The 26,555-nt window shown below is 40.5% G+C and overlaps 1 protein-coding gene and 1 long non-coding RNA gene across 2 annotated transcripts; both read right to left on the bottom strand.

Annotated features, from left to right (window-relative positions):
- Nucleotides 1–1,185: 1,185 nt before the first annotated feature.
- On the bottom strand, nt 1,186–26,555 carry clic4 (chloride intracellular channel 4). Its single transcript, XM_047345376.1, has 6 exons — nt 26,035–26,555; nt 12,400–12,509; nt 5,772–5,897; nt 4,984–5,090; nt 3,945–4,126; nt 1,186–2,913 (listed from the first exon to the last, which is right to left on the bottom strand). The coding sequence occupies exons 1-6, from the start codon at nt 26,101–26,103 to the stop codon at nt 2,749–2,751; spliced, it is 759 nt and encodes a 252-aa protein (XP_047201332.1). The 5' UTR covers nt 26,104–26,555; the 3' UTR covers nt 1,186–2,748.
- Nucleotides 10,145–10,943, bottom strand: LOC124855478. The gene is made up of 2 exons (XR_007035093.1): nt 10,540–10,943; nt 10,145–10,357 (listed from the first exon to the last, which is right to left on the bottom strand). It is a non-coding gene; the product is annotated as an uncharacterized LOC124855478 (long non-coding RNA).

Genomic DNA, 26,555 nt, shown 5'->3' with positions numbered 1-26,555 from the left:
AACTTTCAGCAGATGTTTTCTCATAGTTGTGGTAGAGCTTTGCAACGTTGCTACAGTTCAGAGATGTGGAGACATTTGTTTCTGCAAAACTCTCTCAAAGGCCCTCCACAGCATTCAAATCAGGCCATGTAGGTCCAAAACCAGCCCATATCATAATCCCTCCATCACTGTGCTTGGTAGTTGGTATGAGGAGTTTAGCCTGATTTGCTGTTTAGTTTTTAGTTTGTTCTTCTCTGTCCAGAAAACAGCAGGTGCTCACCATTTGATGAGGAAAGTGGTGCTCCGGAGTTTCTAATGGAGGATGAGATGGGGCATACCTTGAAGGGCAAAGGATGTCAACTTCAACATGTGGCGGAAATAAACCTACCAGAGTTGAGTGCAGAGATAAACAATATCAACAAAAATATCATCCAAAATTCTAAATAAAGACACAGAATCAATCTAATCAAGGTTGTTATCCCTAATAGTTTGTATTATTGCACAACTGTGAAATCAGCATTTTTATGCTGTAACTTCTTCCCAGATGATCAACTGGCTGAATATTATCTTTTCAGTTATTGACAACCCCAAAATGTTGCTTTATCAAAGATAAATGAGATGATTTTAATATAAAGTAACCTCTTGAGGAGTAGAGTAAAACAAAATAAATTGATTTCTTTTCTTTTAAATAATAAAATGAGGAAGTCTAGAAACTAATGGTTTTACATACTTCCAGGTTCCTTTTTCCATATTTAAAATGATGCCTTTCCTGCTTTTTAAACGCCCTGGTGTTTAATAAATAATACAAATGTGGGCTGTCATTTCTGCAAACCTGAAGTTGGATGTAAATTATTGTTAAACCTGAAAAAGGACAGGTAATTTCTACTGATAAAACCCTACAACTGAGCGAATGTGTATTTTCTCTCATCTCTCTGCAGTTAGTCTGATAGAATCAGTAACTTCCAGGCAAGCTTATTATTCATCCCTTGTGTTGCCACACCCCCCTCACCCAAAGAAAAAGCTTTGATGAATGTTCTTTGGATATCTAGAGGGTACTTGTCTGAGTTGGCGTTGGACATTGTTTTGGACTATGCACAGTAACCTGAGATATCTGCAGTGAATGGACCCCAGCACCAGAGGCAAACCCTTTCTGTTACTGCGAACAGCTGTTCAGATGTAGAGTAAAACAGACAAACACAAAAGGTGTAAGTGCCAATAAGAAGTTTATTTTAAATTCAGTCAATATTGTTAAAAACAAAAGCCATGAAATACCTTCAGATATTTCTTTGTACAAACGCTAGTCGCCATGAACTGATCTAAAGAAAAATCCTTCCTGCTAAACATCTGCAGAAAAAACAAGTAAGGCAAACTGGAAACGGTTTCTCCAGAATTCAAACCAGGTGAGAAAAAGGTCCGTTTTTCCTCAGAATTCTGATGATATGCATGAAGTTTTACATATTGAAATCAGAGCAATGGAAAAACAAAACAATATTTACAATTCCTTTTTAAATCAGATTTGTATCATAACAAAAGTCTGAATGAGAAAAATAAAATGTGGCAAACAGGAGAAACGCCTTTCGTTTCATCCACATTAAAGCACTTTTCCGGAGCTACTTTTTCGTTACGTACATTCGCTACTTCTGATCCGCCTTCATGTCGGAGGGAAAGTGAAATGTGACCTGGTTCCGATTACTCTAACACTGCTCAGCTAATTTTTCACTTCATAAGTATCTTCAGTTTTGTTTGACTGCAGAGTTGTGTCCTTCACCATGTTTGTTATAAAGTAACTGCACCTTTTTATCTTCCGAGTGGTGTTCACTCATATACAACCACAATCCACAATGAGACCGGAATAATCCGCCTCTTTTTGGTTCAACGTGCATAATCTATACCTACAAGGAGCAAAACAAATAATTCAAGACGTTCATTTGTTTTTGACTAGAGCTTTTCTGAATCACTGCAGCAATGAAGCAATAAAAAGACTTCACTATGAGCTACATGTTGTTGGATATTTTATATCTCAGGTTTTATTAGTCCTGAGACCAACTCAACAACGTTTCCTACAATTCCAAACAGAGCTACTTTCCCCTCATTTGAGGCAACAAGGCAAAATCAAAAGCATGTTTGCGAGGTTGTTCAACCTGCTGTTACAATTTTAAAAATGTATTTTATAATAAAGCATCTCTGTGTTCAGATTTAGATTATTTTCAGCTACTAATTTAACCCTGTTTCAATACTGGAGGCAGAAACACTGAAGCTTCAACGCTGTTCACAAGATCTCTGAATCAGCCAAAATAAGGTTTCTGGTTTATAAATCAACCAAGAAAAAAAAGAAAAATCCAAATTTAGTCTTTCAATGGACAAATAATGGCTTGTGACGTTTCCTCTGCTGGCAGAGACAAAGTCAAAAGGAAGGTCACTTTTATTAGGGAGGACGTCTGACTCTGAACATTGATAAGCTCTGCTATAATGTGTCACACATACAACAGCGAGTAAAGAACAGAAGCAATTAAATGATAAACGTGGATCAAGGGTGACCTCTGCTGATTCAACTACAAGAGATCTTCATAAAACCGGAGCGGGGAAACAATGATGGGATGAGGAGAGAACGAAAAAGAGTCCAGAGTTTTTTTTGTTTCTTCTTTCTCATGAATGAGCCACATCAGTCCCGATGCCGAGGAGTGGAAGATGCAGGGAAGTGAGAGAGCGTGGGGGTGGGGGTGGGGGGGGGGGGGGGGGGGGTGATGGGGCTGGGCCCTGCAGAGGAGTTTATTTGACCAGCCTCTTGGCCACATCTGCATAGGCGATCTCTATCTCCTTGTCACTGGGGCAGGTGTTGGTGAACTCTTCACGCGTGTAGGCATTATTCAGGTACTTCCAGATGGACGTCATCTCTTTGGGAATGTCAAAGCCTCTGTACTTCTTAGCCACGACCTAAAAGAGAAAACACAAAGTCAACTATCACTTGAAGACCTGCAACATGTGACAGAACATAGTCCAACAGAGATGGAGATGCAACCTTTTGGGGCATTTTTGGTCTTTACACCCTCAGAACACCCTTCACACAAACTACATTTCTTTATCTTTCAACTTAGAAGTTATAATACATACTGCTGTGTTTTGCTGTCAGGTCTGCCGATGACACTGCAATGCTGGAGGTAAAGATTTAAGTCCTGTATTGTTTTAGTACTAATTTTGTTTGAATGCCATTAAAGTTTGTCAGTAAATTCAGACAAAGTTTAACAATTCTCTCTTTCCAAACATTACATCTCATGGAGATGTAATGTTTGGGTTTGTTTCATTCTGAACTGATGTGAAGTCATTTAATACAGAGTTCAGTTTGGGAGACATCCATGTCTTTAAGCTACAGCCATTAATTTAACGGTCCAGCCTAAAGACAGCAGTTGCACTCTGTAGCTGCAGAAGAATTTAGGAGAGCTTGAAACCACACAAAAGTCCAGATTAATTAAATGCATCTTTTAATAGGAATCTCTGCCAAAGCTGCAGTTTGTGGCTTTTTACCAGCTTAGTTTCACTATATTAGAGTTAGGGCAAGTCTTGAGTTTTTGTTTGTGCAACCGAAGCTCCCATCTTTAGAGAGCAGTATAACAACCCAACATTGATAAGAACCTGTTCAGTTGGGCTCAGTTTGCTTTATGCTGTGAATTCACTAATATTCCTATAAAAACACCTTGAATAATGCGCAGCTGGTGCACTATTCTTAATAGGCAGAAGACGTTCTAATTTTCAGTTTTGTCTGCTTTTACTTTCTAGCCAATTATTTGTTGCTATAATAACTCTGAGACTACTTATTATTTACTGCATCATGTGAATATCACTAGGTCTACATTTTTCTATCCATTAAGCAGTTACAAAATTACAGCACTTATAAAGACCAGCTCTTACGCTGGTCAGCAAAGCTCAACTGATATGATTCAGACCTGCTTAAAACCGTCAACATTCACCTTAACTATGTGCAGTTTGGGCAGCAGGTTGCAGTCAGCCAGGGTCATTTCATCCCCGTCCAAGAACTTGCGGGTGGAGATCTTGATGTCCTCGATGCTGTTGTGGTCGATCTCGTCAGGCAGCGGGGAGTAAAGGTAGTCGTCCAGCTTCTGCAAGGTCTTCAGCAGTCCACGCTCCAGAGCTGTACAGGGGAACCGCAAATCAGAGATTATTTAACTGCAGCTGCTTAGACGATATACTTTTCAGCCACATGGGGGCAGCATTCATCAAGTAACAGACAATATGTACATTAACTGAAAAAACAAATAAAATAAATATTTTACTCAGTTTCTGGTATTTTGGATAAAAATCCAACAACGGTCTGCATTCCATCTGGATTTGGTGCACATTCTTTACACAAGACATTTTATCCATCTGTGATTGTTTAAGAGATTTTATTGTTAGAAAAAATGTCATGAATTTGAGTGCATGAAACTTCAGTTGTTTAACAGCTGTTATGTTTGAGGGCACTTATCAGTGAACCATGAGATTCAGCCTCTCAGTGTTGACACAGCTGTGGCTCACGTCTAAGCTCACTGTGCCTCAATGTTTTCTCAAGGCAGAGAACAGCCAGCTAAAGCAAGATATGATCTTCTCCGTAAAGATATGTCGCAGGAAACCATCCTAAAAATTCTAACCTAGAATAAAAGACTCAGAAAAGACTTGATATTCTTATCTGTAGAGAGACCGATAGGTGGTTTATTTTGCAGGGTTATTGTGGCTCAAATCCATAACAGGGAGGAGTAGACAGTGACCACTCACTGCTGAGAGGTTTTCTGGAAAGCTCCAGGTGAGATGAGGAGTTACAGAACAGGGGAGGCAAACGAAACAAATAGCTGTTCCCCTGAATCAGGCTACAATCCACCAATCAGGGCAGGGCTACAAAGGTTGCTTAGCGACCAGACAGCACTCCCTTTACAGCTGAAAGGTATCCATGATGCAGTTAGTCTTACCTACCTGTTGGAATGTGAGAGTAAAAGACAAATAAAGGTAACTTACCCTCATTTGCGTCTGGCTTGGAGTTCTTGATGTATGCAGAAAACTTGGCGAAGATGTCCATACCGGCTGTGTTTGACTCTGGGTGTTTGGCACCAAGCTTGATATATCTAAACAAGACAAATATAAAATAAAGTCTGTTTAATTGTACTGTTTATTTATTCAATACATTATTAAATAATTCAACCATTAAATTATGAAACTGTTTTCATTTATTACATAAATAAATATAGATGGAAATATTTATATGTATGTTTAGGGGGTCGCCGGTCTCTGGTACTGTTATTTTTGGGGTCGCAGGCTGAAATGTTTGGGAACCCCTGTGCTAACACAGCGTTGTAGCCCACTGAGGACATTGTCAGCTGGAGTCATTTTAAACTGCTAAAACAAAAGGTGATCCAATTGATTTTTTTTTTCATTTTTAACAAGCTTCCCGTGGTATGACTTCTTTCTACTACAGATAAGGTAAACTACTGCTAATAGCTTAACAGAACCTCTCTTCAAAAATGATGGGCGAATTACCTGTTAATTATGCAGTTACGGTCTACATTATATTGGTGAATGAAATCCCAAGAAAATATGCTGACGTTTGTGATTGGTTGAAGTCAAAAAGGGTGTAATACTTTTGCTAGACATAAAATGTGGCATCATTCTCTAAATTGGTTACGTTAAAGCCTCCGCGCCCACCATGTGCTCGCAATGTTTTGATAAGCCAAGCGCCTGACTGTGATGAATGGCATCTGGTGTATAGGTGTGGTGAGCAATTATCACATGGGTCAGAAAGCACTCACTTGGGTGGGCAAAGAACATCCTCAAGAAACTCCTCGATCTTGTTCACATCAGTTTTGACCTCGCCATTAAACGTGACGAAGGGTGGGTGCGTGCCGGGAGCCAGGTTCTGGAGGTCCGTGGGCTTTCTGTGAAAGTCAGATGATCAGATTTAGTTCAACCTTTTTTTATTTTTCAAACTGAGCCATCCAGCCTTTTCTCCCACTGCAGCTACAGCTGTTGTTTTTTTATAATTATTGTTCTGCGTTTGTGTGTCCTCCATTCTGTGGCCTTCACAACCAGCACATTCTGTACCATATGGCAGGCAGATGAGACCGAGACACAAATACAAATGAACATGTGTTGAATGAGTGAATGGTCGAACACAAACAGCCCGTGAAAACATCTCACTAGCAACATGAAACACAGCAGTAATGTTGCTGTGGGCTACAAAAACAAACACCCGCAGAGCCTGAAGGTTTTCATTGTGACGATGGTAGCTGCATTTGGAGAAAAGCCATTTATTAAAGGCACAGAAACAGGGGAAATGACCTCAACTCTTTGGCATGTTAATGGGGTGTGGTACCGTCACTGTGGAGTGGGTAAGTTGGTGCCCTTAGACTCATTGACAACAAAAACAACATGTTGACCAAGGAGAACATGAATAACTGTTAAGAAATGTTAAGTGTGTTTCCAGGGGAACCAATTAAACATGACCTGCATTTGTGGCCAAATTCTACAGTAAAACCACCATAAATGTAAAGACACGCATTTTATGTTAACTGAAGATAAATGAGTCATTACTCCTGAAAACTAAGATAAAGCAACATGTAAACTTTTCAGCTGGATGTGAAGTTGTTTAAGGAGAAGGGAAGAGGAAGAAAAAGTAAGAGTAGTGAGCAACACCCACCGCTTAACACAGCTGGATTTTACAACATCCCTGCTGGAGTCACAAAGGGAAATATATGCAAATATATTTAAACATTTGCACTAAATGTGAGCATGTCAGAAAAGCCTGAGGAGGAGTCAAATAGGCATGGCTTTAATCTCCTGCACACTTTTCCAGACTCAAATTTCCAGGCTTTTGGATGAGCCATTTGTTTGGTATAAAGAAAAAGTTCAACATGAATTTTAGATCCTTCCACGCTAGTAGGAGGGATGTATAGACTGGCGGACGGATGGACAGATGGATAAATTGGCAGAAGAGAGGAAGGATAGTGGACTGTTGGAAGAGGATGGACGGGTGGGTAGACCAACAGAGAGGTTTGATGGACAGACAGACGGATGGATCTGCTGGTGGAAGAGTGGAAGGACTGGCAGAAGGGTAGACAGATGATTAAATGGTGGAAAGATGGATGTATAGATCAGTAGAAGGGTGGATTTATGGGTTGATGGGCAGAGGAATGGATTAACAATGGCGGAACAGATTGGCAGATACAGGGATTGATGGAAAGCATATGGCCTGGACCAGTACCAACATTAAGACTGTTGTGTACCCAGCGGTGGTTACTTCCTTGTCGCAGGAGGCTAAATCCATTCCAAAGCCAGCTACTGACCCGATTAATGATAGGCCAGCGCTGTTAACTGAGCAATCAGCACCAGCAGATGAGAAGGAGAGTATTGCGTTAGCTTTAGAGAGGATAGTGACTAGCATAATGTTTTCTTTTCTTTTTTGGTAGATAGCACAGCAACAACAAAAGCCCAATATTTATACTAATATATTAATAATTTAACATTTGAAATTGCTGTTGTAATGGCAATAATTTGTTTATTTTTGCATACTATTTTCATGGACTGTCCTTTATTTTACCCTTTCTGCTCAGATTTTCATGGTAAAGAGCACTTTATAATTTAATCTATTTATTAAATCTTTAGAAAATACAATCAGATCAAGAACAGGGTACAGATATTGTGCACTTTTTTGTTGTGAAGTGCAGATAGTTCCCACTTGATGTCACGCATCCTACATCCGGGTTCTCCGCCACCATGGTGATAGTACGGAAGCAGCTTCTACTGTGTCTGGTCACACGTAAGATAACCACGACGGTTGTGCATTGTTGGGTTGAAGGGTGTAAAAACAAAGGCGATAAAGCAGTAAAGAGAGGTTTTCATTACATACTGAGAATCAGAAGAAGTGGAGGTGAGCAAACTTTGCAACTAAGCATCGACGAGTGTGACTGGTTAATATCCAGAGGAAACACAAGCCAACAAATATGGCGGGATTTGTTCTGATTGCTATTAGCGGTAAGGACATTTTCAAACGTTTCAAGCAAGAACCAAAGTGTGACACAGTCAGTCGACAGTGTAATGAACTGGTTGTTGTAAAATATGTACTTTGTAGGCAAACCTGCAGACTTTTGTGACAGATCCAACCCAGATTAAGGCGGATCGACACAGCAACTCCCTCAGAAACTGACCGCAAAAGTAAACTAACGTGACATGATGTATCTGCAATCAGATTATGTAGTAATGGCAATTTGATGAACAATATATAGGAAAATGTTGCTGTTTTGTGATAATAATATTGAACTATTAAACTATACTGCATTAAAATAACAAAAAATAAATGCTGATCACTCAGTCATGATAGTGGAATGCATTGTTTGAGATTTAATATAGCTTGTCAAGCCGTTTGTGATTAGAATAAATACCTACATGCATTACATTCTGCTCTGTTTATTTCAATAATACTTTCAACTACCAGAGCCTTAGAGATCAGTGAATTTGAATGCTGGATGTTTATAAACTGTTTCCATCTTAAAGGGCAGTGCAGGTACTGACAATTACGGGGCACTGAATAATATGTTAGTCCTGAAAGCAGGATAAAGCTACGATCATATAACTGGATGTAGTTCAGTAAAAAGCATGTAAATGAGTTCAGTATAATTTATTTATGTCAAACATAAAACGTTGTCAATCTCACAAAGAAAAACGTAATAAAATTAGCATGTGCACAAAGTATGAAATGTAAATAATGACAAAATGCAGATGTGCAAATGTAATAATAACTTTGTTGATCTCACATGTACACATTCCTTCTTGTTTCAAAACATGTGCTTGAAAAAAGCTTAAAAGTACCCAAATACTTCAAGGACCGTAGTTTCTCCTTAGTGTAGGTACTTTTTTATGAATGAAATAATTCACAATGTCTATATAGGTGACTGCTGGGAGCAAATCCAACTCCGCTGACACTTTGTCCACCTTGAATGGATCTATGCAGATTACAGCAATCTTTGCATCATACCAATTTAAGGACGCAACATTTAAAATGTCTCTAACGCACTCCAGCGCTTATAAAAGCCATAGCTCACGAAACACAGAAAAAAAAAAAAAAACACGAATAAAACCTGTGGTAAAACCTGCGGCAATGCTTTTCCAATACAACACCGTTTACTGGTATACTATCAACATGGCCCATTTCCAGAGTCACTTACTTCCGGTCTGGTCTTGTGGGAACTATCTGTTATACTTGTTTTGAATTGTTTTCTTTTTTAATAAGGATTAACAAAAAGATAAGGCAGTGCCTTTTTGTTTATTTTTAAAGAATTTATTTATTTTTCCTTTACTATACAGAGAACAAGTACATATGTATTTGATAAACATTTAAATCCCTATTGGTTTTATCATTTCCGTTTGAGGATCAACAGTGTTTTGCATTGCATTGACCATGACCTCTAAAACCGTACCGTTTCATTTTCCTGAAGGTTATGGATGTAAGTATGTTCCCTCAGCTCAGCAGAAATAAATACAGTATGGCTCAATTTACACTTTGTAACATGGACATCAAAACAGCATTTACCCGCCTCTCCAATGCTAACATATGCCCCTTTTCCATTGGCTCTATTTAACCCGGCTCCACTCCACTCAGCTCGCTTGGTTTCCATTACTGTTTTTCCGTGCCGGTACCTATTCTCTCAGTCCCTGTTCCTCAGCAGGTACGGTCGGGGCTGAGTGGGGACTACATGTGAGGTGAACATACTGCTGTTCACTGATTGGCCAAGGGACCAGAGCAACTACAATTATATTAAGGACCAGAATGGCTGGAGCAGGTCAATTTGAAATATAATTTACTACTTACAAATCATTAATCATGCCTGAAGACTGAAAGAAAAAAGGACAATGTCAGCTTTCTGAATTACATGCAGGCAGGGGACGCTGTATTTAATAATAATAATATCCTAAGTCAGCTGATCACATATAAAACCAGCTGTTCAGATGCACAGACATTTCCCCCAAAACAATACCACCATGAAACAGCATGTTTGGTTGGAAAATTTATTGACAGAAAACCAGCGTTTGCAGGTCGGAGCAGGCAGAGAGCAGCTGCCCATAATCAAGCTGCCTGCATCAGATCAAACAGGAGGAAGACATTTTTGTGTACACTAAGAGACAAACATTATTTATACTTTATGTTTTTATTCTCCATTTATTTATTTACAGTTTCATGCAGATTACTTTAATGTTCAATGTCTCACAATAACATCAACAGAGTGCACTACACTGCCAGCTGGAGACGGGGCTTCAAGCCAAAACTATAGCAGTCAGTGACTCAATGGAAAAACAACAGGTTGTATGCAGAGTAGGGAGAGATGGAGCAGAGCCGGGCCCCCTGAAAAGAACAAGTAGAAAAGGACCAATAGAGGGGGAAACCCAGTCATTGATCTATTGTTATATCAACAAACCATTTGTCAAAACAATTTGCCAAAAAAATACAAAGAAGAAAACATAAATCATCCTTTAGAACCCTGTACAGAGATGAAAATACTCAGGCACCTGGGAAAATACATTTACCTGCAGCTAGGAGGAAAAACAGAAAAGAAAATTCAGAAGACCACAGTTTTCTTTTCCCGGTGGTTGGAAAACATGTTCTCCAAAAAAAAATCTAGACAGGAAGGGAGTCGAGTCAAGCAGCTCTAAATAGCTTCTCCTAGGTCTGGTTGTTTATTTTTCTCCAATGTTCTAATGCCTGAGAAGGGGTCATGGGAAAACCAAACAAGCAATGGAGAAACAGTGAGCATGTTAAAAGGTGGAGCTGGATCAAAGTGCTCCACACCCCGGAACGTATTAAAAGATGGAAGAAATTATACACTGCTCAAAAAAATAAAGGGAACACTTAAACAACACAATAAATCAAACTTCTGTGAAATCAAACTGTCCACTTAGGAAGCAACACTGATTGACAATCAATTTCACATGTTGTTCAAATAGAAAAGACAACAGGGAGAAATCTTTGGTGATTAGCAAGACACTCATTAAAGGAGTGGTTCTGCAGGTGGGACCACAGACCACTTCTCAGTACCTATGCTTTCTGGCTGATGTTTTGGTCACTTTTGAATGTTGGTGGTGCTTTCACACTCGTGGTAGCATGAGACGGACTCTACAACCCACACAAGTGGCTCAGGTAGTGCAGCTCATCCAGGATGGCACATCAATGTGAGCTGTGGCAAGAAGGTTTGCTGTGTCTGTCAGCGTAGTGTCCAGAACCTGGAGGCGCTACTAGGAGACAGGCCAGTACACCAGGAGATGTGGTGGAGGCCGTAGGAGGGCAACAACCCAGCAGCAGGACCGCTACCTCCACCTTTGTGCAAGGAGGAACAGGAGGAGCACAGCCAGAGCCCTGCAAAATAACCTCCAGCGGGCCACAAATGTGCATGTGTCTGCACAAACCGTTAGAAACCGACTCCATGAGGATGGTATGAGGGCCCAACGTCCACAAATGGGGGTTGTGCTCACAGCCCAACATCGTGCAGGACGCTTGGCATTTGCCAGAGAACACCAGGATTGGTAAATTCACCACTGGTGCCCTGTGGTCTTCACAGATGAAAGCAGGTTCACACTGAGCACATGTGACAGACGTGACAGAGTCTGGAGACACCGTGGAGAGCGATCTGCTGCCTGCAACATCCTTCAGCATGACTGGTTTGGCAGTGGGTCAGTAATGGTGTGGGGTGGCATTTCTTTGGAGGGCCGTGTGCTAGCTAGAGGTAGCCTGACTGCCATTAGGGACCGAGATGAGATCCTCAGACCCCTTGTGAGACCATATGCTGGTGCGGTTGGCCCTGGGTTCTTCCTAATGCAGGACAATGCTAGACCTCATGTGGCTGGAGTGTGTCAGCTAGTCCTGCAAGATGAAGACACTGAAGCTATGGACTGGCCCGCCTGTTCCCCAGACCTGAATCTGATTGAGCTCATCTGGGACATCATGTCTCGCTCCATCCACCAACGTCACGTTGCACCACAGACTGTCCAGGAGTTGGCGGATGCTTTAGTCCAGGTCTGAGAGGAGATCCCTCAGGAGACCATCAGCCGTCTCATCAGGAGCCCAGGTGTTGTAAGGAGGTCATACACAATACTGAGCCTCATTTTGACTTGTTTTAAGGATATCAAAGTTGGATCAACCTGTAGTGTGTTTTTCCACTTTAATTTTATGTGTGACTCCAAATCCAGGCCTCCATTGGTTAATAAATGTGATTTCCATTGATGATTTTTGTGTGATTTTGTTGTCAGCACATTCAACTTTATACAGAACGAAGTATTCAATGAGAATATTTCATTCATTCAGATCTAGGATGTGTTATTTGAGTGTTCCCTTTATTTTTTTGAGCAGTGTATATTCTAACATTAAGCAATGTTTAAAGACAAAAGACTCACCTTTTCAGGTCCACTGTGGTGACATTAAAGACAACGCCTTTAAGCCAGAGTATCATGAAGAGCCTCTGAGAGAAGGGACAGTTTCCAATGCTCTCGCCATCGCTTCCCGCCTTTAAACACACAGACTGTGAGTTAGAAAAGAAGCAGACTAATCATCCAAACACCAATGCAAGCACCTTTCCTTAGAACCAACAGAACAAAGATGTGAAAACACAGCAGATTTAATCAGCGGAACCATGAAAAACCCAAACAACCCAGATTTTAACATCTCTGAATGCACTTAGTTTGCATTTTAGGCCTTAACCGAAAATGCTGCAATAAAAACAATAGAGATCATATCTCTGTTACACAACCTTTACAAGGTTCACAGCTTTTCACTCCATTCCCCAAGTAAGGGGCCTATTTCAGACAGTGTCTCAAAAAAATACAAAAGCAGGAGTGAAACGCTGAACTCTGACCCTTAAATCCTGGAGACATCAGCACATTTTCCTCTTCATCAATCTGCAAAACCACTTCAGAAAGTGACTTATCAGACAGTCTTTTGTTTTTTTCTTGAGTAAGCCTGCACAAACAAGCTGAGCAGTGACATTAATTGAAACAAACTTCTCTAATCTGCGATAAATACTGTTTAACAGCAGGATGAAAGTCACAAAGAGTTTGTTTCCCTTAAAATAAATAATGAGACATTTTTCTGTTAATTTTGATGATAATGAAAACCCAAAATGTAGTTTCTACATAATTGTAATATTCCATCACAATAACCTTAAATAAAGTAATAAAACATTTTAAAAGGATTTTTTAAAACAGAAATACCAGCCTACATATTCATGGGAAAGACTGATGACTTAAAGGTATGAAGGGTCAACCACAAAACATCATTGCTAAAGAGCCCAGCTGTTCAGAGTGCTGAATCCAAGCATATCAATGGAAAGTTGAGTGGAAGGTTGTGCTTGTTTGACTAGCAAATACTTCTGACATAACTCCATAGAGAACCTATGGAGTATTATGAGACACCAGACTAAACAATGCAGACAAGCTGAGGCCAATATTCTCAACACCTCCAAAATCACACTGTATTGATGCAGTAATTGATCCAGGAGGGGCCCTAACAAAGTATTAAATACATTTACTGTGAAGTACAACATTTCTGTACTAAAAATCTTTGTAAAATTTCCAGTTTCTGAGAAACTGAATTCTGAGTTTCTATTAGCTGTAAGCCATAATTACTAAAACACCAGAAATAAATGTTTAAAGTGTATTATGTATGTGAATGTCTCATTTTAAATTTAAAAATTGAAATAAATAACATTTTAAAGAAATTTTCATTAACTAAGATATACATGTATGATGCAGCTCCATTATTATTCTACTATTATTTTATGCATGTAAAGCAGTTCTAAAACTCTGGCCGTCATTTCTGCTGAGGACAAGCGAAGGTCATTTGAATACTGATGCCCTAGAATATTTTCATTATGATACAGCAGCAGAGCACTGTGCATTCTACTCTTACTCCAGTTCTGCTCAAGTCAGTTTCATGTTTTTGAGAAACAGCAACAAAGATGCAACGTGGGCCAAAAGTGAAGACCTATAATTAAGGGTGGTTTTGCTCACAGATTTGCACAGAGCATTGTGAATGATTAAAATCAGTTGACTTTCACATCTTAGATAAACACCTTCCTATCAGAGATGTAGGTCTGATCCTGGAACAATAGAGGACTTTGTTCTAACCAGCCCAGCATTTTCTTGCTCATGTGGACAGACTTGCTGCTTTTGTCCTCTGTGTGACGCCCTGTGGCATGGCTCTGTTTGATCTGCCTGCTAGCTCCCATTGTACAGCTAACTGTCCTCTCCCTTTCCCTTTTTGAATTCAACATCTGAACCACTTGGAAGAAATCACACAGGCATTGTTTGGCAAATGAAATTTTCCTTTTCCCATTATTACATGATCAGTTCCAGAATAAAGCTTTTCCCTGGGGGCTGTTGTAGTACTGGACCTGCATTACCTTTTCCTTACAGGATGAGAAAGACATCAATGGGATGATTACCTCCCAGTGCAGCGCCTACAGAGAAGCATTCAGGTCTGGATCAAGGGTGGAAACAAGAGACAGCAACTGTTCCCATGGCGATGGCTGGAACATATGACATGGAAAGCAGAGCTTGCACCATGGAGGGGAATAATAACGCAGGTGAACCGTCTGAAGTAGACTCCCTGTTAGCAGTGATAAAATGCAAAGCACATGACAAAATGTCATTTGTAAATCAAAAGAGGGTTTACTGTAATTCAATAGTGAGCGGCTTTAAAATAGAGTCACTGTGATCAATCAGAAGGCCACAGCAGGCCTGAGAAAGAAACTACGCCATTTTTCATCCTCTATTAGTGTGTTCTCAGAGCTGTGGCGTGGCTCCTACCCTCTACAGTCTACAACACAACACACAGATGTTTTCTGCCAAAAGACAAAAACAGCAGACATCGACAGCATGAAGAGAGACGCCGCACAAGCCAAAGACATTACAGGAAGCTAGAAGGAAATTACAGATCAAATGTTTTGACAAACGTGAAGGAGAGAAAGAGGTAATGGATGCTTAAAGTGGACATGAAAGGCAGAGGTTAGATAGCAGTACAAGCAATGTGCTCTTCGGCACACAGCCCTTTTCTTCCTCTTTATCCCTTCTCCCCTTATCCTGGGCCCCTTTGTAGAGTCAAGGGGGGCTGGGATTTGGAAAGAAGGGAGAAAATATTCCAGAAATGTCCTGTTACACACACCCCCCCCCCCCAACCAGGATGCCTTCCTTAGTTTAGGAGATGATGCTGGCAGAGCTGAAGTTTACTGTAATGAGCAGCAGAATTATATTGCCCTCAGTTTCTCCATTAAAAAAATGAAAATCCATAAGCCAGAGGAAGTTTGGGCTTTTTAAACACTTTCCTAGGTCATCCAACTAACACTTTCCAGAGCCTGACATTTAGAAGAACCTCCTATATCGCCACCACAAAGAACGTCTTGTTTGTCGAGTTTTAGGCCATATTTTAGAAAGAGGAATGGGGAAAAAAACATGGCAATAAAATACGCATAAGAGGACAAGTTAAGCGAGAGCAAACTCTTAAAACTCTAAGGTGCAGCTTTTCCAATGAATCATTAATTTCTTACAGCATGCAGCAACACTTTGTAGTGCCAACTGTGCTACCTTATTTGCTCCAATAAGGTTATTTGCACCAGTATTAAAAATGAATCCGATTTTCTAGCAGCCGCTGACTTTTGCAAACAGACAGTTTTATTTCGGCTCAGCGGAAGGAGAATCAACACAGGCCAAGCACACAGTTTCTGTGGAGGGTGTGAGTCAGACGTTAGCTTGGAGATGACAGTCCTGGACAGTGAGTCCAGACAAAATTACTTGCTTTGTATGTATTTACAGACCCCAAGTTCAGCCCTAATATTTTACAAGCATCACATAATACAAGATCACCATTCCTTTTCTAGAATATTGACTTGACAATGTTCTGCAATCAGGGACAAAGAATCCCGTTCATGCAGGGCACGGTCCTCCCAGTCTCTGCTTTAACAAGCTAAGTTTAGTAACATAGCGGCCTGTGAAACTCCCCTCCCCAACACACTTCATTTTCTAAATCGGTTGGACTGCTCTGAAGGTTCAAGTCGCACTTGACCGAATAAGGATCTGCTACTGCTTTTACTCCTCCTGCTTTGACTCACATCAGGAATGCAGCCATGGTAGCCTAACGGCCAACGCCTCTCAAGGTTTTCTGGAAAAGAAGGTTAAAATAACAAATCCTAACTAAATATATGACTCTGACATAATTACAGAGCTTTTTGTGGTGGTTTGTTCACTTTACAGAAAAAAAAAAACTAGGAATTATTTCTCACAAGCCATCCAAAATTTATTCACACCTGCTTGCAGGTTCCATACTTTGTCACTTTAGGATTTTATGCGATATGTCAACACAACATAGCTCATAACTGTAAAGTGAAAAGCAAAAGATACATTTTTTTAACAATCTGAAAAATGTGGCATCTATTTGTTTTCAGACCCTCCAAGTCAGTTCTTTGTAGAACCACGTTCTGTGGCAAAACTAGCTGCAAGTCTCCTGAGGTACATCTCTACTAGCTTTGCACAACTAGAGAATAAAGGTTTTCTCAAATTTCTATTACAAAATTGCTAAAGTCTGGTGAGATTGGACGGAGCATCTGCAAACATCCATTTTAATATCTGGCCTTAGATTCCCAATTGATCTTAGGTCTGGACTTTAGTCGGGCCATTGCAGCACATGAAAATACCTTCATCTAAACCATTTCATTGCAGTTCTGGCTGTATGGTTCGGGTCACTGTCCTGGTCCAGTCTTACTTCTTTTGCAGCCTCTAACTAGTTCTCTTCCAGGACTGCTCTGTAGATAGCTTCATCAATGTTTCCATAAACTCTAACCAGCCTCCCTATGCTTACCAAAGAAAAGCCTCCCCCAAGCATGATGCTGCCACTACCATCTTCAACAGTAAGGTTTGGTTATTTCAGGGATGATGTGCAGTGTTGGCTCTCTGCCACACGTCAGGCTTTGCAACTAAGCCAAATGGTTAAATTTTTGTATCATGACTTAAACACCTTTTTCCACATGTTTGCAAGGTCCCCCTACTGGGCTTTTGGCGAACTGCAAACAGATTATTTTTCTAACAATGGCTTTCTTCTTGCCACTTTTCCATAAAAGGGCAGATTTGTGAAGGGCATGACAAAACATTTGTCCTGTTAATAGATTCTCCCATCTGTGCTGTTGATATATAGCTATATTATTTTGAAATATCTGAATAAAGGGGCCTAATACACTTCACAACCTTCACATCATTCTGCTTTGTGCTGATTGATCACATAAAGCTTAAATAAAACATATTGGAGTTTATGATTGAAATGAAACCAAATCTGAAAAAGTTTAAGGCACTGTATCGCTTAAAGGCAAAAAAGAGATAGTACTGAAAAGCTGAAGAAAACATTTTTTAGAGTAGAAAAGTGAGGTTTGGCCTTAAGACTGAATGACTCAGACTGGACTGGGTGGGTAATGAGAGTCCTGACCACAGTTAGAAAATGAGTGTACACAGGAGTCATATTCGGCCGGAATATGGGAACACCAACACATCCTTAGTCTGGCTCTGACTCAGGCTGCCGTCACTCTGTGGAAAACTCAGAAACTTCCAGTCAGTGGTCTGACTACTATGCAGAGTTGCTCCCTGCGAACCGACAGATTTTTGTGGAAGGTTTAATCCTGAAGTTAAAAAAAGGCTCAGAGCAAAGATGTTGGAAACATGTAAGTAAAGCAGAGGTGAACCGTTTCATCTTTACAGCTGGAAACCAGTCCCTAACTCAAGTGCCAGAGTGTATATCCATTCCACAGAAGCAATGGTTTCATCAGCCATTCTGAACAGATAAGAGTCCACATTGACCTGAGATTTGCCTCCCAGAGGTCTTCTACATTTTGGTTTTCCTATAACACTATAAATAATCAAACATGCAAAGCAACAGCTCATGCTGCAGTTTGCGAGTTTGAATAAGCCAGTATGTAGACCGTTTTATGCATCTTACTGCACTTTGACATAGCATGGCATTTGTAATATAAACACAGTACAGAAATTGTTTAGTTCATCCATATCAAAAATGTCTCCAGCGGGTACGACTGTTTCCTTGACTTTCATTTAAAACTCTGGAAGTTCAACTTCAATGGCTTAATGTAAAATGCAAATAAAGTACCAGTAGATGTACTACCATAAGTTCAAAGTGTTTTTCTGAAAGCATCTTTCCTCACCAATAAGTTAAATAAGATAATAAGAGGCTGAAAGATGAGAAATGAAGAAAGAAATTGCTCATCAACATAACTTGTAGGTCAGGCACTTAACTTCTGGTTACATATTCCAAGTAGTCAGCACACACCACATGAAAACACAAGACAGTATATTATCTTCAGACTTAATAAGTTAATTGTCTAGTATACATAGTTTTTTAGCCATTTTCTTTGCAGCAGCTGATTTAAGAACACATGGCAACGCAAACACAGGTTACTGTCCTTTTAAGCTCATTACTTTATGAAAATGCACTAGCCCTGAATGTTTCATCCCAAGCTGTTAAAACTTACAAATATGCATGCTAAATGTTTGTGTTTTGGTCATTTTTTTCAATTCCACAAATCTGAGGTTACAAACAACATTCTTCTCTTCTGCTGGTTAACATTGCTACTCAGTTTTTATTTCATGTTTTACTGCCTGGGGAAACAGCCATAAAGTAATAACTAAGGGTGTAATGGGATCTCATGGCATGATATGCAATATAGGAGGGAGGACAATCCACCAACAGCACCTAATCAAAATATTTGCTGGCTATGAACCAATTTCTGTCTAGTGACCAGGATGATGAGATTTTACCCATTAGTAAATAATAAAATAAGCAGAGAGCGGCTCTGCATGGAATGAGTAAAGTTTTATTCCTTTCTGCAATGATTTATTTGTGTTTTGCTTCTGAGGGATTAGAAAGAACAAGAACCTAATGGGTGGATTTAGGTCTGCAGTAACAGAGTTGCTTTTAGAGATCCATAAAATTAAAAAAAACAGCAATGACCAGAATCAGTACCATTACACAATATCCACACTGCTCTAAACCAGCTCTAGCATCTCACAAAAACATTCACAACAGGTGTGAGCATTAGGGGCAGTTAAAGCCCATCCAACTGCTCAGTTATACTAGTGATAAGCAACGTGTGAATGCAAGAGGTTGAAATATCTTATCCTGGAAAATATTGTGTCCAACAATCCTTTGCAATTGCAATATTGCACTCTGATAATGTGTTCACTGTGATTTGATTTATTGAGCAGGTCTAACAATTAATTATCAGAATGTAAAATATATTTTGTGTATTTGCAGGTAAAAGGTTTTACAAAAACTGCCAACACATTCTGACCAATAAAAGAGGGGTACGATTTATTTCCTTAAGCCCTGGGTTGGCTCGGGCATTCCCCAGGCGGAGCTGCAGATTGTCTGGATATCAATCAAGCCAAGTTCTTCTACAAACCGTCTTCAGATTAGCAGATGAAAATCCATGGATGGAAATAAAAGTTTAAACTTAGTTTCCTGCATCAAATCTAAAAATGGTTTGAATAGATATTTTGTTCCATGTTTGAAAGGATATTATTTTACAGAAGATTTTGTCAGAGATCATGCATTAAACTGGCCCTAAATGATAAATACAGCATGGCAGACAAACTCTGACTTAACGTATTAGTTATTTCTTGCTGGTTAGTAAAAAAAAAAAAAAAAAGCTTATAGCAGCTACAGACATTTACCAGAAACATGACTTCTGTTGATGCACCGAGTGGTAGATTGCAATAGTTGGATTAATAGGAGAAATCTAGGATCTTGCACATCTTGATTGGGCAATACATGAAGACAATCTCATTTTTGTTGGTATACAAACAAAATATCGTATTTGGAAGAGAGAACTAGGTTTGTTGCTGTTGCCAAAAAGAAAAGGAATTTTCTATGGACATGGAGACAAATTAACTTTGGTCTAATAGAAATTAAAGGGACTTGCTTTAAAGCACCTGTTCAAATTGGTGTAATACCAAACAATCAGATCGATTAGGCCAGCAGCCAGAGACTCACTCAACTGGACAGGAGCAGCTAACAGCCAGGTGCTGCAGAAGCAATTTCACTAAGCATAAACAGCACGACTCATCAAAATTCTGCTACTAACCCCAGAGACCAGTCATTAATCTTTGTCCCCTAACTCATAATGCTGACTACAGTCTTCCTATATATTTGGGGAGAAAAAAACTGCTCTACTGATTTACTGATAAAACAAAGTAGCAATGAGGTTGCTTTAGATTTTCTCCAGAGAGGTGAAATATAATTTAAAATGGAAAAATAAGCAGACATGTCGGCTTGGATGTCATTTTATGAAGTAAAGTGAACTGTGCCACTATACTTACTGAAAAAGAGCCTCGTGTTTCCATAAAACTGACACACCAAAGCATGTCCTACCGTTGCGTGTTGCAACTGACAGCACACCACCACTGGAGCAGCTGTCCCACAAGCCTTAAGATAAATGTCACAGAACAGAGGTTTTGTGAGTATTAATGTTCACCATGTGGTTCATGAACAATGAACAATAAAATAAAAACTGACTGATGACTGAGACGCTTGTAAAGCAGAAGTTTCTTCAACAGGGTGGCAGAACAAAGCCCCATCCCATCGATGCCAGCAGAAATGCCCCATTGTTGTCAGCTCTTGCTTCAGTGGTTCCCATGGGACTGTTTCGAAGGACATACACAAGCACAGACGGGCTCTTCTCCCATCCAGACTTAAAAGCACTTCTTAGAGCACATTTTCTGGCTCTGTTATCACTGTTGGCAGGAGGCTGGAAGTCTGGAGGCAGCAGCAGAAGGTTTTGCAGCCCCAATGTGTGACCCTGGCACGGTCTTAGCATGCAGATGGATACAGGGGCGGCGATAAAGCCTGCCTGTTTCTCTACATTCATCTGTATTCTGCTAATTTCCATTCAGTCGTGGCAGATGGAAGTGGTGAATGTCTCAATACGAGCAATAGTGACTATAAAATGTTCCTACCCCTTGAACTTTTTTACATAGTCACATTAAAACCAGATGCCTTCATTTATGTTATATAAATATAGAGGAAGAAAATGATGCATGGTTGATAAAAATAGCATGCATTTGTATTTAGATCCTTTTAATTCAATACCAGGAAATAAAATCCAGTGTGACTAACTGCGTCAGCTAATCAGTAAATATAGTCCACCTGCGTGTTATTTAATCTTAGTATAAATCCAGCTTTTCTGTGAACGCCTCAGATGTTTGTAGTAAACAGACAGCATCTTGAAGACCAAGGGACAGCAAACAGGTGAGGGAGAAGGTTGTAGAAATGTTTAAAGCAGATAGGTTATAAAACAACACTCCAATCTGACTGAGCTTGTGTGATCTTGCAAAGAAGAATGGGTAAATATGTCTCCAGACGTGAAACGCTGGGAGAGTCATACCCTAAAAGAGTTACACTTGTAGTAAAAAGTGCTTCTACACAGTATTGTCTCAAGGGGGCTGAACACATATGCAAACTACAAGCATCCCTTTTAAACCACAATGCAACTGTGTGTTTCTTTGTGTTGGTCCAGCACACAGCAACGACAAAACACATTGGAGTTTGTAGTTGTAACAGCACATTAGACACATGTTACATTTAATATGTGGAGACTATCACTACACACAGTGAAACCTGATTAAGGTTATCTATTTGAGGTTTCGATGAGTGAAGGTGCCAAATAAAACAGACACAAGCGGATGAAGGGAAGTCAACCTCCAGGAGCTACTACCGAGACCAAAATGTTATCTAATCTTTTGAAGTGCTTAATGTTGGATCCTCCCACTTACAAAGCTATAATATCATAGCCATGTGCAATTTGAAGCCATAAAAATAAGCAATGATGAGCACAGTGACAAATGTTCCCATGGCAATGTGAAAACTGCTGCTATAAACAAGGGCAAGCAGAAAGAACTGCATGATCAACGAAAAATCTAAAATCAGGGGATGTCAGCTTGTTTTAAAGGGTAAACAAGCAGGTCTTTTTCTGGAAGGATCATTAGTCAGCTTGGAAATTTAACAATGATCTGACAGATATGACATCACACGGTGTGGAGAGCATATTGAGTTTGTTATCAGCTGCACACACAGCTCCAGCTCACAGCAACCTGCCTATGGCGACCTGTGTGTCTGCTTTTGTCTCCCATTACTGTGTTTAATGCGGCAAAGTGAGAACAAGTTCATCATTAATACATGTTTGCCACTGCAGTTCCAAAAAGAAAGTTCAACATTGGAACAAATGTTTTGGCTGCATGGAGCCAAGAGGGAGAGGCAGATGACAGAAGCTGGCCACAGTCATAAACCTTTAAAAGCCAAGGATGATGCAACCTTTACTGTGAGATGTGAAATAAGAAATAAAGAGAAGCTTAAGCTTGTTGCTTAGTTCCAATAACACCAACCTCTCTTAAGGCAGTTGATCTCAACGTTGCTATGACAAGTATTACCCCCCAGTAAACACTAAGGCTAATTCCACGAGGGAAATTATGAATTATCGCATCAACACTACCTGAATATTCAACATGGCTGACACATAAGGATGGTTACAGTACTAAAAGTTCTCATTTGTGCTGGTGATGGTTTGTCTATTTACACAAATATGTTAGTGAACACGTGTCTATCATGTGTGAATACACAGAATGCAAAGAACATGCTATTGTTAGCTTGAATTCTAAAATTAATTAACTGTTCACTGAAAGCGCAGCATTTAGCGTATCCCACTGCTTTTCCAACTTGCCATGGGAACATTTTGAAGTTCCCATGGTGAAGATGGTTCCTGGTAAATTTGGTCCTTCCCTGATTTTTACTTTCAATGTATCCCTACATTGCCATTTTGTCCTTTCTGCTTTCATTTCATACCTTTGAATAAACAGTAAGATCTTGGACACATGTGTTTAAATCATGGCATAAGAGTTTATTTTTTGTTGCAGTAATGCATTTTGATTGTTGTAAAATATGACAGATTAGGACCCTGGTAATATACCCATCATTCCTAATAGTACAATGAGTAGAATACAGAAAATTACTTTGAACTGTTTGTAAAAGCAGTACAAATTGTTGTATGGCTGGTACAAAACATCCTGTGGTAAATGGCAACCTTTTGCACCTGAAAATTGTCAGGTATGAAATGTCGAAGGTGTGAAATCACCATCACCTGCTTAAGTGGGATTTGATGTGATTACAAGCTATAAGCACATGTTGGTTTAAACCTGGAGCTCTTGAAATATTCCCCACTGGGGCAGACCCAGAACCCTGAAGAAAACATGTATTCTTTCTGGCCTTGCAATCCCCCAGAATGAACTGGAAAGTGTGAATGGGGTGTCTGGGACCACTATACAAACTCAGCTAAGCATAAGCCAATGGACAGGTGGATACATTTCTCTGTTGAGTTGTGTCCATTTGAAGCCAAGATCATTTCATGCTTCAAAAAATTATCCTTAGTTGTTTTTGACAATTGCTTATTTGCACTGCATCACAGTTGCATTCACTTTGTACACTGCTCATAAAAATAAAGGGTACACTTAAGCACAACACAATATAACTCCAAGTAAATCAAAGTTCTGTGAAATCAAACTGTCCACTTAGGAAGCAACACTGTTTGACAATCAATTTCAGCTGCTGTTGTGCAAATGGAAAAGACAACAGGGGGAAATCTTTGGCGATTAGCAAGTCACTCAATAAAGGAGTGGTTCTGCAGGTGGGACCACAGACCACTTCTCAGTACCTATGCTTTCTGGCTGATGTTTTGGTCACTTTTGAATGTTGGTGGTGCTTTCACACTCTGGTGGTATCATGAGACGGACTCTACAACCCACACAAGTGACTCAGGTAGTGCAGCTCATCCAGGATGGCACATCAATGCGAGCTGTGGCAAGAAGGTTTGCTGTGTCTGTCAGCGTAGTGTCCAGAGTCTGGAGGCGCTACCAGGAGACAGGCCAGTACACCAGGAGATGTGGAGGAGGCCGTAGGAGGGCAACAATCCAGAAGCAGGACCGCTACCTCCACCTTTGTGCAAGGAGGAACAGGAGGAGCACTGCCAGAGCCCTGCAAAATGACCTCCAGCAGGCCACAAATGTGCATGTGTCTGCACAAACCGTTAGAAACTGACTCCATGAGGATGGTATGAGGGCCCGACGTCCACAAATGGGGGTTGTGCTCACAGCCCTGTGCAGGACGCTTGGCACCAGGATTGGCAAATTTACCAGTGGCGCCCTGTGCTCTTCACAGATGAAAGCAGGTTCACACTGAGCACATGTGACAGACGTGACAGAGTCTGGAGACACCGTGGAGAGCGATCTGCTGCCTGCAACGTCCTTCCGCATGACCTGTTTGGCAGTGGGTCAGGAATGGTGTGGGGTGGCATTTCTTTGGAGGGCTGCATGGCCTTCCATGCGCTCATCAGAGGTAGCCTGACTGCCATTAGGTACCGAGATGAGATCCTCAGACCCCTTGTGAGACCATATGCTGGTGCAGTTGGCCCTGGGTTCCTCCTAATGCAGGACAATGCTAGACCTCATGTGGCTGGAGTGTGTCAGCAGTTCCTGCAAGATGAAGACATTGAAGCTATGGACTGGCCCGCCCGTTCCCCAGACCTGAATCTGATTGAGCACATCTGGGACATCATGTCTCGCTCCATCCACCAACGTCACGTTGCACCACAGGAATGTCCAGAAGTTGGCGGATGCTTTAGTCCAGGTCTGGGAGGAGATCCCTCAGGAGACCATCAGCCGTCTCATCAGGAGCATGCCCAGGTGTTGTAGGGAGGTCATACAGACACGTGGAGGCCACACACAATACTGAGCCTCATTTTGACTTGTTTTAAGGATATCAAAGTTGGATCAGCCTGTAGTGTGTTTTTCCAGTTTAAGTTTGTGTGTGACTCCAAATTCAGGCCTCCATTGGTTAATAAATTTGATTTCCATTGATGATTTTTGTGTGATTTTGTTGTCAGCACATTCAACTTTGTACAGAACAAAGTATTCAATGAGAATATTTCATTCAGATCTAGGATGAGTTGAGTGTTCCCTTTATTTTTTTTGAGCTGTGTATATGATTGGAACCAGAATTGCTGTGGTCACAATTTGAGAACCATGCTCTTAAAAGCAACAAAAACTAAATAAAGAGAACAGGTTTAACTACAACCAACAACCTCTGCCTCAATGCAGGACCCCCTCCTACTACCCCAGCCCCCTCTTTTTCCCCCCATTTACTATTTTCCCGCTCTGGAAAGGAACACATGCTAAAAAAAGAAAACAACTATTCACAAGCTCCCACCATCATTGTGGTCACTGTTGAGGCAGAGATCCATAAAATGGCCTAAACAAAGTAGGCCTGCAAAACTGAAAACACATATTCAACTCAACAGGGTTGTATCGAGAAAACAAAATCAAAAATGGTGCATTTATATTTTGCCTGGTTCTATGTGAAGAGAAATATACTATTTCATCAAAACATACTGAGGACTTCGCAGGCAACCTGGTGCTAAAATGCTCCAAAAGTATTTAATTAACATAATTGATTACCAGCATAATTTACACTTTAGGGCAAGACACATTTCACCAACAAACGCAGAATAATGAAAACAGTACTTCAGCATAATTCCCATTGTTAGATCAGCTCAGGCTGACCGCAGTGAGCCTTTGTTAGCTTCCAGTTTCCCCCACTTTTCAGGGTAAAACCTGCATCCACCCTGCCTAAGACTCTGCAGACTCCACCTGGACCTATTTAATATAAATATGCATTTAAAAGCCGAAAACAAAATCTCAAAACGCCAAAAAGTCTTCCAACGGATTCTCACCGACACATGGCTAAAATAAACGTTTTAGCTACAAAAAAAAAAAAAACTTAAATGTAAAGAGACGGGTTTTTTCTCTTTATTTTTCGGCTTCCAAAGGCGTTTTAAGACTTAAATAATCCAAGTGTAAACTGAAATTACGGTAGCAATGCGTCTTCACTTTAAAAAAACAAACAAAAAAAAACTTCTACGGTTTGTACTGCAGCCTTACCTTAACAAATAGCTCGATAATGGGTTCGTTGTCCATCTTTACTCCGTTCTGTGGCACCGACAGCGACATTGTGGCTGCTTCTCTGAAGTTTTGTGACAAAAATGACTTTTTTTTTTTTTCCCCCGTTGCAACCACGCCCGAATCAGTTCGGTTCTTTCCCACCCTCACCGCTCCCGTTCGCCCCTTTCTTTCGGTAATTTCAGCACCGAAACCTCGTGGATATTTTCTTCCCCTCTAAGGAGGAGCGGCGGGGGCGGCAGTTAGAAGCAGACAAAAGCGAACAAGGAGAAAAAGGGCAGCGGGGTCTGCCAAGTTACAACTGTTTCAACGTCCACTAAAAAGCTAACGGAACTACAAAACCATCGTTAAAGGGCGAAGCTGCTCCTGGTTGTCTTATATGGAGACTAATGATGGCTCTGGAAAGAAGCAACGGGAATACTTAGCGATGTGATGTCATTCAGAAATGTGGGAGAGGGAGGGACGGGAAGCTTCGTTGAAGATGGTGATCCCTCAGAGCCGCT

This window comes from Girardinichthys multiradiatus, chromosome 19, assembly GCF_021462225.1.
Source record: "Girardinichthys multiradiatus isolate DD_20200921_A chromosome 19, DD_fGirMul_XY1, whole genome shotgun sequence".
NCBI lineage: Eukaryota > Metazoa > Chordata > Actinopteri > Cyprinodontiformes > Goodeidae > Girardinichthys > Girardinichthys multiradiatus.
The sequence above is the reverse complement of the archived record's forward strand: the minus strand, read 5'-3'. Positions and strand labels throughout refer to the sequence as shown.

What these genes read in the sequence shown, in the direction of transcription:
- clic4 (XM_047345376.1), bottom strand. Translation starts at nt 26,103, where the DNA reads ATGTCGCTGTCGGTGCCACAGAACGGAGTAAAGATGGACAACGAACCC. An exon ending in TTATCGAGCTATTTGTTAAG is followed by an intron (nt 12,510 to 26,034) that starts GTAAGGCTGCAG and finishes GTGTGTTTAAAG; the next exon opens with GCGGGAAGCGATGGCGAGAG. An exon ending in CAAGCCAGACGCAAATGAGG is followed by an intron (nt 4,127 to 4,983) that starts GTAAGTTACCTT and finishes TCCCCTGTACAG; the next exon opens with CTCTGGAGCGTGGACTGCTG.